This window comes from Arachis stenosperma, chromosome 4 (assembly GCF_014773155.1).
Source record: "Arachis stenosperma cultivar V10309 chromosome 4, arast.V10309.gnm1.PFL2, whole genome shotgun sequence".
Taxonomy (NCBI): domain Eukaryota; kingdom Viridiplantae; phylum Streptophyta; class Magnoliopsida; order Fabales; family Fabaceae; genus Arachis; species Arachis stenosperma.
Genome location: NC_080380.1, coordinates 144,059,091 through 144,073,129, shown reverse-complemented (window position 1 = coordinate 144,073,129; position 14,039 = coordinate 144,059,091). Strand labels below are relative to the sequence as shown.

At 31.5% G+C, this 14,039-nt stretch overlaps 2 protein-coding genes across 3 annotated transcripts; one reads left to right on the top strand and one right to left on the bottom strand.

Annotated features, from left to right (window-relative positions):
* The first annotated feature begins 112 nt into the window (after nucleotides 1-112).
* LOC130974393 (translation factor GUF1 homolog, mitochondrial) lies at nucleotides 113-5,217 on the top strand. Of its 2 annotated transcripts, none has more exons than XM_057899267.1 (12): nucleotides 113-503; nucleotides 941-1,691; nucleotides 2,115-2,271; nucleotides 2,389-2,443; nucleotides 2,659-2,726; nucleotides 2,799-2,903; nucleotides 2,986-3,057; nucleotides 3,656-3,769; nucleotides 3,948-4,088; nucleotides 4,171-4,230; nucleotides 4,429-4,630; nucleotides 4,839-5,217. In XM_057899267.1, exons 1-11 carry the CDS (start codon nucleotides 174-176, stop codon nucleotides 4,592-4,594), a joined length of 2,019 nt encoding a protein of 672 aa, XP_057755250.1. In that variant the 5' UTR covers nucleotides 113-173; the 3' UTR covers nucleotides 4,595-4,630; nucleotides 4,839-5,217. The 2 variants fall into 2 exon arrangements, with proteins under 2 accessions (XP_057755250.1, XP_057755251.1); XM_057899268.1 differs by having other exon boundaries at nucleotides 4,835-5,217.
* A 25-nt stretch (nucleotides 5,218-5,242) lies between these two features.
* On the bottom strand, nucleotides 5,243-7,729 carry LOC130974394 (probable WRKY transcription factor 72). Its single transcript, XM_057899269.1, has 4 exons — nucleotides 7,619-7,729; nucleotides 6,867-7,337; nucleotides 6,674-6,787; nucleotides 5,243-6,277 (listed from the first exon to the last, which is right to left on the bottom strand). Exons 1-4 carry the CDS (start codon nucleotides 7,667-7,669, stop codon nucleotides 5,552-5,554), a joined length of 1,362 nt encoding a protein of 453 aa, XP_057755252.1. The 5' UTR covers nucleotides 7,670-7,729; the 3' UTR covers nucleotides 5,243-5,551.
* Between the last annotated feature and the right edge of the window lie 6,310 nt (nucleotides 7,730-14,039).

Genomic DNA, 14,039 nt, shown 5'->3' with positions numbered 1-14,039 from the left:
TGCACACACCCAAGAGTATATTTGTTAAAGAAGCCCAGCCCAATTGAGCCCATATAGCAAAACGGCGTCGTAATGAAGCAAACCACAAACACACCAGAATTCAGCGGCGTTCTGCTGCTATGGTCTTTCTCTTTCACCTCTCTTGCTTCTGATTCAGTGACTGAAACCCCGAAATGGGTTACCTGAGCAAAACTTCAAGGACCCTAAGGCAATCAAATTACCTCTCTTTATTACGAAATTCAACCTTTTTCCCATTCAACTCATTAAGCAGCACCACCTTTCATCACCAACAGCGTGCACTCTTGTGTTCTCAGTCGCGGCAACAAAACATTAAGGATAAGAGCGCCATAGATTTGAGCCAGTACCCTCCCGAACTCATTCGAAATTTCTCAATCATTGCGCATGTTGATCATGGCAAGTCTACCCTCGCTGATCGACTCCTTGAACTCACTGCTACCATTAAAAAGGGACATGGCCAGCCCCAATATCTTGATAAGTTGCAGGTACTAGAAAAAAGAAAAAAAAAATAACTTTTTTAGATTTAGCTTTGCTTTTTATGCTGTTAGTATGTTATATATGAAGCCAATGTTGCCCGGTAGTGTGACTATTTTCAATTTGATAAGTGTAATGGGGGATTTTCTAAGTTGTTTAAATTTGTGATTTTTTTAAATAATGTGTATTTGGTTTTTTGCAGTGTTACGTGAAATGGGTGTTATTCAAAGTTGTGATTTTTTTTTAATTTATTTTTTAGTGGAGTATCAATGTAAGCTAAGTAGTCATTAATTAAAAGTGCTATTATTTGAAGAATGTGTAGGGTTGAACTAGGAAGTGGAATGAGTTTATTGAAAAAAAATGGAAGTTTTGTAATTTTGGTGGAAGATGTTGTAGGTCTTGATTATTTTTTCGGTATAATCATTCATTGGAGTTTGAAATGTCTTAGGTGGAGAGAGAAAGGGGAATCACAGTTAAAGCACAGACAGCAACAATGTTCTATAAGCACAGGACAAATGGTGATGATCATAGTGAGGGAAAGGATTCACCTAGTTTTTTGCTGAATCTTATTGACACTCCCGGTCATGTGGATTTTAGCTATGAGGTGTCAAGGTCACTAGCAGCTTGTCAAGGCGTACTTTTGGTTGTTGATGCCGCGCAAGGAGTCCAAGCACAAACTGTTGCTAATTTCTACCTTGCTTTTGAGGCCAACCTGACAATTGTACCTGTAATAAACAAGATTGACCAGCCAACTGCTGATCCTGATCGCGTTAAAGCACAATTGAAATCAATGTTTGATCTTGACCCTAGTGATGCATTGCTAACATCTGCTAAAACTGGAAAGGGTCTTGAACAAGTCCTTCCAGCTGTTATAGAGCGCATCCCTCCTCCTCCTGGAAAGAGTGATAGTTCTCTGCGTATGCTTTTGCTTGATTCATACTATGATGAATACAAGGGGGTAATATGCCATGTTGCTGTTGTTGATGGTATACTACGCAAGGGGGATAAGATTTCATCTGCTGCTACTGGTCAGTCATATGAAGCTTTGGATATTGGTATCATGCATCCTGAGCTTACACCTACTGGAATCTTGCTTACTGGTCAAGTTGGTTATGTTGTAAGTGGCATGCGTTCAACAAAAGAAGCCCGTGTTGGAGATACAATTTACCATACTCGAAACACTGTAGAGCCTCTCCCAGGTATGATTGCTATCCTTTGTCTCTCCAGCCATTAATTTGTGATCTCTTTGCAGGGTGGAAACCAGAAAATTACTTGTTTTCTATTGTTCATTCAAGATATTTCATTGTGAGAGCCATGCATGTATGATATTCTTATAGTCCTTTACTGCATCGCATTTCGATTATCCTGAGCCTTGTAGACTTCATTCTCATTTGTTACTTTCATAGTTAATGAACTTACGGAGAGTAGCCTGAGTTCACTGCTTTGCTTGACCATTATTCATTTTCTAAGTAGCCAAACAATCAAGCTGATGTGATATTCTATTTAGTGTAGTTTCTTCATAGTTCTCAGTATAATAATATTATTAAATATAATATCCATGGGATCATATCTTTGTCTTAAATGTCTTGTTCGAATTGACATTTGATAATTTTAAACTGTAGGATTTAAACCAGCAAAACATATGGTTTTCTCTGGTCTTTATCCAGCAGATGGATCTGATTTTGAAGCACTCAACCATGCAATAGAGAGGCTGACATGTAATGATGCCAGTGTCTCTATTACTAAAGAAACTAGCACAGCTCTAGGTTTGGGTTTCAGGTCTGACATCTACTACTAAAAGAGTGGGGGTGGGAATTCAGTTATGTTGAATTTTGAAACATAGCTAGCTAGCAACATGAAGAGTACTTTCTAATGTATCTTTTTGTATTTCATTAGGTGTGGATTTCTGGGTTTACTTCACATGGATGTTTTTCATCAACGGCTTGAACAGGTGACGTATTCCTATGTGGAAAGCAAATGATTAGTTTAAGCTGAATGCTTATGTTTTACAAAATTTCATTCCTTCAAAGTTCTTAAAATCTATTTATGATTCATATACATTTTTAATATTATTTGTGTTAGAAGTTGGAATCATCAAGAGTTTTATATGTGCATAAATTTTATAAACTTGATAAATTAATATAAATGTTATATTTGTGTAAGCAGGAGTATGGAGCTCATGTTATCTCAACTGTTCCTACTGTGCCTTATATATTTGAATATTCTGATGGAAGGTAGATAACAAAGTTGTGTGTCTCTGATTATGTTTCACTATGATATACTAATATTTAAGGTGTGCTTTCCAGCAAATTAGAAGTTCAGAATCCTGCTACGTTACCCTCTAATCCCAAGCAACGAGTGACAGCATGTTGGGAACCTACAGTATTAGCTACTATAATCATTCCTAGTGAGTAAGCTCTTTTACAACCCTAAGTATAATTTTTGGTGCTTTTGGAGATAATATTATTTATTTTAATTTGTTGGTGATTTAAGGTATGTGGGACCAGTTATCACCCTTTGCTCGGAGCGGAGGGGTCAGCAGTTGGAGTACTCATTCATTGACAGGTACAATTTTTTGCCATGGTTGCATTTCATTGTTATATCAATCCATGAATACATAACGTGAAGTGATTTGCCAAGGATATTAGCTCAAGTCACAAGCTTTTCCTGCGACAAAAGTTGGTACTAGTTTCTAGGGGGTATCCAAGAGCTGGGTTGGGGTGGGTTAAAGAAGATTTTTCTAAGTTTATTTAGTTAGTGGGTTGGGATGGGTGTTGCAATTTCTTTTCTTTCATCCTAACCCACCGAACCCCTTTAGTAGTGGGTTGATTTGGGTGGAATCTATGGCTTTGATATCTTTAATATATATATATATATATATATATATATATATATATATATATACACACACACACACAAAAACCTTTCATAACTAATAAAAATATTAAACCCACCAACCAACCAACATGATTTTTCAAACCCAAACCAACTCATGATTTGCTGGTTGGATTATTGGGCCAAAACCCCATGGGTTTGTAAATTAGCCCGAACCGTTGGACACCCCTAGTCCCCTACTAATTTCAACGTTTTGGTGTGTATTACTTTCAATGAACACACTTATGAGTTATGATTGATAATGATCGCTTGAGTTTCACTTCCACAGTCAACGGGCATTCATGAAGTATCGCATGCCTTTGAGAGAAATTGTTGTCGACTTCTATAATGAATTGAAGAGCATAACATCAGGCTATGCATCATTTGATTATGAGGATGCAGAGTAAGTACCCTTGACCCTATTCGTTCCCTATAACCGTGTTCAGGATCGATGTGACATGCCTACTCCTACTTGCTTGAGACATTAAGGCATCCCTGTACACGGGTCAAATTGTATAAGAAAATAAATTTGTATATTTCAAGTGCATATTTTATAATACGTTTAACTTGCACAATTACAGTTATCAGCAATCTGATCTGGTGAAACTCGATATCCTCTTAAATGGACAACCTGTTGATGCGATGTCAACTATTGTTCATAACATGAAAGCATATCGCGTTGGGCGTGAACTAGTAGAGAAATTGAAGAAAGTCATTGACAGGTCTTTTAATATAAAAATAAGTTTATTTGCATCACACTTTGTTAGTTCAACTTAATCACAAATTTCTCTAAAATTTGAGCAGGCAAATGTTTGAGATAACGATACAAGCTGCCATTGCTTCAAAGATTATAGCAAGAGAGACGTAAGATTCTGTTTGAAGTATTATTATGATAATGTGTACTTTTGGATTGCCATAAACCATGTAGCTTTTGATATGAAATTGTTAATCTTGATCAAAGTCTTAATTTAATTATCTTCGCCATTTTATTTCCTATAGCATTTATGTTGATGGCTTAAGTCATTTGTTCTGTGATGCTAAAATACTATACCTTTGTTGTAGGATTTCTGCGATGAGGAAGAATGTTCTTGCAAAGTGTTACGGTGGCGATGTTACTCGAAAGCGAAAGCTGTTGGAAAAGCAAAAGGAAGGAAAGAAGCGAATGAAACGCATTGGCTCCGTTGATATACCGCAGGAAGCATTCCATGAATTATTGAAGGTTTCATAGTAGACGTGTTGGAAGATGGTTGCTTATTCAATAGTGGTAATGACCTCTTTTTTACCTATGTTTTCTATGATTATTTTTCTTTTCAAAACTGGATGAACCTTGCAACATGAGGCTACACCATAACCATTGTGTCAACAAAATAAGAAAATTGGTTATTAAACACCTTAATTATGGATGAAGTTAATTTAAGTTCCATGATAGTCATTCCCATAGTAATGTTATTAACCGAATTTTTGTTAGGTAGGATTTATAATATGCTGGCTTCACAAATTCGATGCTAAGGATAGTGCTAGGGACAGAGATGATAAAGGCAATTTACGTGGAATGGCTCCTTTGTAGCTTCTAGCTTTTCTAATTGGAGGTTTCTTCAAGGTTTTGTAACACTTTTAGCTATTATTTTGTTGCTGATATACATGTTACGTGCTCAACAAGCATCAATTTCTTGTTAACATTGTCTATTACTCAAGTCCAAGGATAAAAGGATAGAAATTTATTTACAAGTTAACAATAAATAATGAGTTCCATGTATATTTTAATGATAATCTTATCATTGATTTTTTCATTGTAATCTTAAATCCTAAACTCTTAATTCTTAATTACTACAATAATGCATGTTAAAATAGGAATATTCGTAACTTAACATATATGGAAGACTTATACCTTTACAGTTACAGTTTACTGCAAATACGGTGATAAAGTAAAAGTAGTTACAAAAAGGGCATGGAATAACCATGTGCATGATGGTTACAACATTATATTTGGTTCCTTCTTTTTGTTCTAAGTCTACTCTTGTGAGTCATATTGTTTGCGACTTTAACTATTAGGAGTTTAGTTATACTGTTCGCGACTCTAGTCATATTGAACCTTGTCTAGTCGTCAGACCGTGGTTAAGAGGACAAGAGAGTTAATGATTTGTGTTGGTTTCTATCTTCTGAACTTAATTGTTGATGTGATCAACTATGGAAGCATGTCTCCAGCACCAGAACTTGAGGACAACAATCTTTTGAAGTACCCTTCTATGAATCCTTTGTTACTTTGATTGAAGGGAATGGAAGATCCCAATTGAGTTGAAGGTATAAGAATCTCTGACCCTTCTTGGTTGTTGCAACTTGTTGAATATCCTTGTTGCCCCACAATAGATGAAACTGCAGCAGCTATCACAGAATGAAGACTTGGATCTCTTTTCATTGCTTTTGTTATTGTTTCTGCTAAAAAAGCATCCTTTGGAGGATGAAGAGTTCGGTTCCTCATGCACTCTTCATAAAAATGCTTACCCCAACTTGAAGAGTTTCTCAACATAACTGGCCTTATTATGTGTGTTTTCTCCTCAAAAGGAATAGGCATTGTGAAAGGGTTAACAGAAGAAGTGTTTGAAGGTAATAAAGTGTTTGAAGCAGAAAAAGTGAGGTCTAAAGTTACATTATTGTTTGGTAGGAAGACATTTTTTGTTGCTCTTGATTGATCAAACTGCTGACCAAGACATACACCAGTAACACCACTGTGTAGTGTTGACACATTTTTAAAAAATGAAGAATTGTGACACTCTGAAGAACCTGAAATAAGCATGGAAGCTGCAGCAGAAGTGGTGGAAGCTATAGCTGATGCTGAAAATGGAAGTGGGTGGTTATGTGTTCCTTCGTATGTTGTGATCAAGATGGACAAGTCTTCAGCACATCTTTGCACCTGAAAAAAATCATTTCCATGAAATTTGGTTAATCCTACTCCATATATGTGCCTCCAAAAAACTTCAATTGGACACACAACTTCAATTGTGAAATTGAAGAGTTTGAATACTAAAGTAGAAGCCACACCAAAATCCAAGGGTGCGCCTAGTTTGCATTTTCTTTTTCAGAAATTTCATTTTTGGTGTTTTCTGTTTTTAGGATTTTATGAAAGAAAAAAAATAGTAAAATTTTGTTTTCTGTTTTCTTCTGTTTTTTTTTGTTTTCCATAAAATTATGAAAACAGAAAATACTGAAAATGAAAACGCATAACTAAACACATCCTTGGAGTGATAAAGTATATATCAACAAGGTAAAATTATTTCGATATCAAAATTAGTTTTTGCGGCGGACGTACCTGTTTCCTAACCGGACATGCGGGCGCAACCGTGCAACGATAGTATGCTCGTGGACATGGATTTCCTTTTGCTATTTTCTGTCCATATTTTCTCCATTGGCATCCATCATTCATCTGTTTGAAAAGCATACCACTTTCTAAATTAGAACAAGAAAAAGGAATGCAAAAAGAATATATATTAATTGATACTAACCGTAGGAGAATCACATCTAGCTCTAACAGAAACTCTGGCTCTCTTAGCAGGCATTTGATCTGAACTTCCATCATTTGAACTATTCTTCACTTTCACTTGATGTTTCTGTTTTATTGATGACAAAGTTTCTTCTGCTGATTCCTTTGGCAACACATATTTAGAGTCTAATCCAAGAGTTAAACATGGTTTTTCAAACTCTTCATTTTCTTTATTAACCTTGATTTTGGAGTTGTTTCCAATTCTTGCAACATCTTTGTTATGCTTACTTGGATTCCTTCCAAGGCAAAGTGAAACAAGTTCATGCTCCTCTTCAGTTTCATCACCAATTGTGTTTGTAGCTGAATCACTCACAACTTCTTTGAATGCTTTTTTTGTAAGGATATCAAAGAATTGGAGTTGAAGAGAGTGATAATTCTCTTCTACTCTTTCTGTGATCATCTTCAACCTTCCATTTTCTTCTTTCACCTCCCCCTAGATTTCATAAAATCATATAATTTTTTTTTCTTAAAAAATGAATTCAATATACAAAGAAACTCAATTTCTAATTTTCATTGTCAATTAAGTTGAAAAGCCATTTTTTTAAGGTATATATAGTAGTTTAATTAGCACAAAATTTAAGGAAAGTTTGTTCTTGCTAATAATTCATTTAAAGCTATGATGATTCAATATAATCTCTTGCACTGAATCTTGATCATAAATACAGATATAAGACATAAATTATTTGAAAGAAACTAGTGTTGGAATCAACATACCTTTGTAGCAGAATCTTCAAAACTAATGGAACTAACTCTCTTCTCTTCCATTATTGTGATGTCTCTAGTAGTAGACCTCTCTTCCAATTTCACATAATAACCTTACTATATATATATATATATAATTATAATGCCATTGATGCAACATACATACACTACCCTCTTTTATGGCATAAACAAATAATTCTGTAGCTCATCTATCTACCTCCCATTACTCGGCCATACCCTTATTGTCAACACCTATTGCTAAATTAATTTTTGGGATATTTTTTAATGTTATTATTATATAGTTTAATTAATGATATAATGTCAGGAATCTAAACTCATTAATGAGCTGAAGTTGACAGGGAGAAGAAAATTCATGAATTTTGGCAAACAAGTTGTACATTCCTTAGTACTATAGTCTATATAGACTGTAGTGTTGTAATTTGATTCTTTGTAACATACATCACATGGCTATATGTACGTAGTCAACAATCTTGATCCATTGAGATATATATATATATATATATATATATATATATATATATATATATATTTTGAAGAGAACTTATCTCCAAAGTAGAAAAAGAAAAAGAAGAAGTATATTTTCTGTGAATATATTTTGATTCAATATATTAATATAATATCTAGATATATCTCGTATTGATTTTATATTTATTTAGTTTAATATTAGATTAATTTTATTATATTTAGATTATGTCATTGACTTATAAGTAGATACTAATTGTTCAATCTCACATGATATTTGAATATTTATCAAATTTACTTTTGAATTATTATCTTAAATTCTAACATTACCATGATATATCAACTATGATACATGTATTTTACACTTAGATAAATTATTTTTTTTTTTTTTAACATAGACAAGTTTATCATGCATATAGGAGTAGTCTAATATGTTCTATCTCAATTTATCCATTACATATATCTATTATTATTATTATAAAAAATATTAAATAAATAAATTATTTTTATAATTAAATTCAACTATATTTTTTTCTACTTTTTATGCATCTTTTTTTTCTTCTACTAAAATACCCTCACCACGCAGCATCACTTATTATTAAATAAGCTAGAATGACTCTCAATGGGATCAGCATCTTATTTATAAATAAATCAACATGAATATCATTTTAAAAATAACCACATTATTAGGGAATAAAAATATCCACTTCTAATGTGACCTTAAACTTTCGTTGTGCTGTGCTGTCCACTGCCATTGACCCGCTTTCCATGTGAATAATAATGCAACATCTAGTAGACAATTAAAATAAGAAAATGAAAAAAGATAAATATAAGTTTAAATTTAAAATAAAAATAAGAAAAAATAATTAGTCACTTAATATTTCTTATTATTAAAATACGCCATAAGTGTTTGCATTTACATGTACAAGTTTATTATAAAATTGGTATTAGTTATTATGTTATGTTGTGTTGTTGCATTTAACATATACATGCGTGCAGTCTGATACTTTAATATTATAATAATGTTATTAATAAAATAAACCACAGCTCCAAGATATGGTTATAATATATAGAATTATAGATAGATATGATCATGGTGAAGACTTTTATACAATGTGCACGACGATCATTTATATTAACTTCAGTTTTAATTTTCTTTTGTTTATATGAATTATAAGTTTATAATAATACTTCAAATGATATCACTATAAATTATAAAGTCTATATATAGTTAGTTAAAAGCGCAAATTAAAATGTCCATATGAGAGTCTGAATGATAAATTGAGAGTCTAAATGATAAATCAACTTTTCACAACTTGAAAATTATTAATAATGTTTGCTAACATATAAAGTATTGAATTTATTATCAATATCACCTTCCAAATGATTGTTGCTGGATTAATTAATATAGCATATGATATGATATGATGAAGTCAATATGTTAATAAAAAATTATATATCCATGAACCATGCATGGTGTAAATGTAATAAGATATATTTATTCGTGTCATTTGGCCATTAAGTAATTCGAGTTTTTAAGTAAGGTTTGGTTAGAACTTAGAATAAAATAAAATAAATTTAGATTCCACTCCTCAATTTCACTACCATAATTATTGGAAGCTCGCGGTCAAATAAAAAGCTATGATTGACAAGCACGTTAGCCCCTAAATAACCACACACACACACATATATAATATATATGTGCCTCTTGGAGCCTTTTAGATTTTTGTATTACTCTAATAATAATAACTTTATTTTTTGATGAATCAACAAACTTTTTCATTTTGTGATTTTAATTAAATAATAAAAGTATTTCTTTTAAAAATTTAAATCGATAGAAAAAAATCTAGATACATAAATAATTGTATTTCTAACTAACATATTCTCTTATGTAATAGTCTATTTTAAGTTTGTAAAAATTTTTATATAAACTTTTTTTATGTTTGTTCCATATATATTTAAAAAATATTTTTTTAAAGTCAATAAAGGCCAAATTCTAGATTTTTAGATTATGAAAATTTTAATATAATATTATAAAATTATTTAAAAAAAAAAATTAAATCAATAAAAAGATACATATAAATAATTATATCCTATGATGCATGGACACTGACACGGACACGAGACATGATACGACAAGAGACATGCTGATACGTGAATTTTAAAATTATATAAGATACGGGGACACACATACATATAAAATATAAAGTATTTTTTTAGATAAACCATAATGATATTTTGATATTTTATTGATATTAAAATATAAATTAATTTTTTAATTATTTTTAGTGTCTTATTTTAATTATATTAAATATTTAAAATATTTTTTATTTTAATAAATAATAATACATATTATATCTAAATTTATTTTATGAATATATGTTAACAATAAGACTGGATATGCTGACACGTGATGGTATTTAAGTGTGTTCAAGTGTGTCTAGAAAAATTTTTTTCCTTTTTATTAAAATACAGTTAGACACAACAAACATGCTTATCAGATAAATGTCGATAAATATTATATTCAAAATATATTCGATATATAGATACAGCAACTCAGCGAAGTATCTATGCTTGGTAGATTATATCTCTCGGCGTTGTCATCAAGGAAAAAGAACTTGAAGTCTTGAATATCATGCTTGCAAAATAGGAAAATTTTAGTAATTAAATTACAAAGCCCGAGAGTTATTCAAACACAACAGAAACATGCATAGTTATAATGAAGGGTTAGCGTATATTTTATGTTTAGCTAATCCCTGTGATTGAAGATAGACTTTAGTAATCTCGATGGTACTGCAATAATAATTAAGTTAATTACATAATCAATAAATATTCAACTTATAACAACAAGAATATTTATTAATTAAGCTAATAATTTATAGTATATCTGAAGAGACTTTGAAGGGATCTATCATGATATCATCTATGAATATAATAATAATATACATATAATTTGAATGGTTGTTAAATTGCGTCACCTTAGAGTCATAGATAATTGGTTGGACAAGCGACTTTTACATGCAAGTTGAGCTTCTTTTAGGGAATTAGGTCAACGTTTAGATATGCTTAGCTTATAATTTTATTTGAATAATTGAATGGACATGTGATTTGAGGTGTAACCGTGTCCTCGTTTATTTTTGCATTATACAAAGTTTGAACTTTGGTGAAATAAATAGTCATGAATGTTAAGGAAAGCTTATTTTCTTTATAAAATTTCATGATTTTTGATAGAAAAAATATAGGGATCGATCAACTTTAATTTTAAGTAGTGAATCAAGTTTTTTATTATAGAATGACCTTTTTAAACCTTCATTATTTTTTGAGAATTTAGAATTTAATTAAAAAATAAAATTAAAAAAACAGCTGATTTTAGTTGAAAATTTTTTATTTTTTAGTTGAACTCTTTTCTAATAATGTATTGAAAAGGTTTTTATGTTTTTATTGAATTTTGTTTTTCTTTAACCAGAAGATAAATTAAACATTATTTAGTATAACTATATTCAGTTTTCTTATTCTCTCTTGGCGTGGCTTTTAAAATATGAATTTTCTCGGTGCACTATTTTACAAAATTATTGTTGAATAATCTATTAGGGAGGAAATTATTACACTAAAAAACCAAAATTTATCTATCACACTTGTCCATATAACAAATAGCTTCATCTAAATCAACATATAAAAAAATATTCAAGCTAAGAAAAATGAATACGATGAAAAATCAAGCAACAAAAGTTTTTGAGAGAAACAGAAAATCAGGAATAGAGAGAAAAAGAGAGTAATATTGATTGAGTATATGGTTTGTATATGCTATTAAGTGTGTTATATAGAGAGAATAATGTACTACTATTTTATAACTAAAATTTGGTGACAAAAAACTAAAATAAAAAAACTATTAAATAGTAGCTTAATTTAAATGAGTCAATTTTTGTTTCTTGGATACTGAGCTGTTATTATTCTTTACATTCTCCCTCAAATTGAGAGAAGGCTTTAAAGCCAGGTTCAGTTTGTCACAAAATTTGAAAAACAGAATGATTGAGAGAGCTTTAGTGAAGATATTAACTACTTGGTCTACTGAAAGATTGGGGACAAATAGCTTTTCAACAGTCACTTGATCTCTTACAAAATAAAGGTCTAGTTCAAAGTGTTTGGATTTGCTATGCAAGATAAGATTGGCTGCAAACATGCAAACACTTTGATTATCATAATAAATGGTAGGAGGAATTGGTATTGCTATGAATAACTCTTTTAACAGGTTTTGAAGCCAAGCAAGTTCAGATTGTGCTGCAGCTAATGTTCGAAATTCTGCTTCTGTGATAGATCGACTGATTACATGCTATTTGTTACTTTTTCATGCTATCATATTATTGTCTAAATAAACACAATAGCCAGTAATTAATTTTCGATCATCACAATCTGCTCCCCAATCAGCATCAGCAAAGGAGAGAAGTCTAAAGTTAGTACAACTGTTAAACACTAAGTCTTGATCAACTGTATCTTTTATGTATCTGAGGATTTGTTTGATAGCTCTCCAATGATTGATAGTTGGGTTATGCATATATTGGCAGACCTTACTCACTGAACATGTGAGATCTGATCTTGTAAGAGTCAAGTATTCTAATGCTCTAACTATGGACCTATGCAACTTGGAATCATCAAATGGGTCAGAATCATGTAAACTTAGTTTTGAAGAGGATACCATTAGGGTTGGCATTGCATTAACCATTAACATGTTAGTACGGGTTAAAAGATTAATAATATACTTTCTGTGTGTTAAAATAAGTTGCTGATTATTAATAAATGTAGCTTCTAAGCTAAGAAAATAATTAAATTGACCAAGATCTTTGAGAGAGAAAATAGAGTTTAGTTTGTCAATGAAAAACTGTAACTCTTGAGGATTATTCCATGTTAATAAGATGTCATTAACATAAGCACATAGTAGAGTAATAGAGTTTGATGTATGTCTTACAAATAATGAGAAATCTATTTTAGTATTGTAAGAATAAAATTATTGCAAGGTGGCCCATAAAGTTAGAAACCAAGATCTTGGTGCTTGTTTGAGGCTATATATGACTTTTTTAAGGGTACAAATTAGTTGAGTGTTAGATGCTGAGAAACCTTGAGGTTATTCCATCAGGACTGTTTCATGCAATTATCCATTGAAAAATACATTGTCAAAATAAAATTAGCGCATTTTCCAATCCTTGGATAATGCTAAAGAAATCACAACACTAATAGTTTGTGGCTTAATCACAGGAGAAAATATTTGATCAAAATCCACTTCTTCTCTTTGAAGAAAGCTTTTTGTCACTAACCTGGTTTTATATCTAATTGGGTGGCCTTGTGGATTCTTTTTGACAGCAAATATTCATTTACTACCGATGATAGTAGCATTTGAGGGTGACAATACTTATTCCCAAGTTTTGCATCTGGTTAAAAATGTATATTCAGATTCCATTGCTATTCTCCAATGTTGATGTCGAAGAGCTTGTTGTACAGTTTTAGGTGGATGATAAAGAAAAGAGGGATCCTCTTTAGAGTCTAACAAGTAAGTGAGATTAGCAGACGGACTAGAGTGTGTGAATTTTGATCTTGTAGTTATTGGATGTGAATTAAATTTCGGTGGTGTACGAGGAGGTGAGGGGGGAGGGGAGGAAAAAGGGAGTTGAATTTCAATGTTAAAGATAGGGATCTGTCTAGAAGATAAAGTGTAAGATTGTTGTGAGGTTGATGGTGTATTTGCAGCTAGTGTAATGGGAGGAATGAGATGAGTAGGTGCTGGTATAGAAGATGTAAGAGGTGAAGATGAGATAGATGATTCTGATTGAAAGCTTGGAACAGCAATAAATTGGTGATTAGAGAAAATATCTCTAAAAGATTCAAGAGTAGAATTAGTAATAGTTTTAGTAAAATGAGTTAAGTATCAAAACTTGCTTTCGTAAAAAATAACATTACG

Bases quoted from the DNA above. Each gene is read 5' to 3' on its own strand.
- LOC130974393 (XM_057899267.1), top strand. From the start codon at position 174: ATGGGTTACCTGAGCAAAACTTCAAGGACCCTAAGGCAATCAAATTAC. The intron at 4,089-4,170 runs GTCTTTTAATAT...AAATTTGAGCAG, and splicing joins TTGAAGAAAGTCATTGACAG to GCAAATGTTTGAGATAACGA. The intron at 4,231-4,428 runs GTAAGATTCTGT...CCTTTGTTGTAG, and splicing joins AAGATTATAGCAAGAGAGAC to GATTTCTGCGATGAGGAAGA.
- LOC130974394 (XM_057899269.1), bottom strand. From the start codon at position 7,669: ATGGAAGAGAAGAGAGTTAGTTCCATTAGTTTTGAAGATTCTGCTACA. The intron at 7,338-7,618 runs GTATGTTGATTC...TATGAAATCTAG, and splicing joins TTGAAGATTCTGCTACAAAG to GGGGAGGTGAAAGAAGAAAA. The intron at 6,278-6,673 runs GTACGTCCGCCG...GATTTTTTTCAG, and splicing joins CATGTCCGGTTAGGAAACAG to GTGCAAAGATGTGCTGAAGA.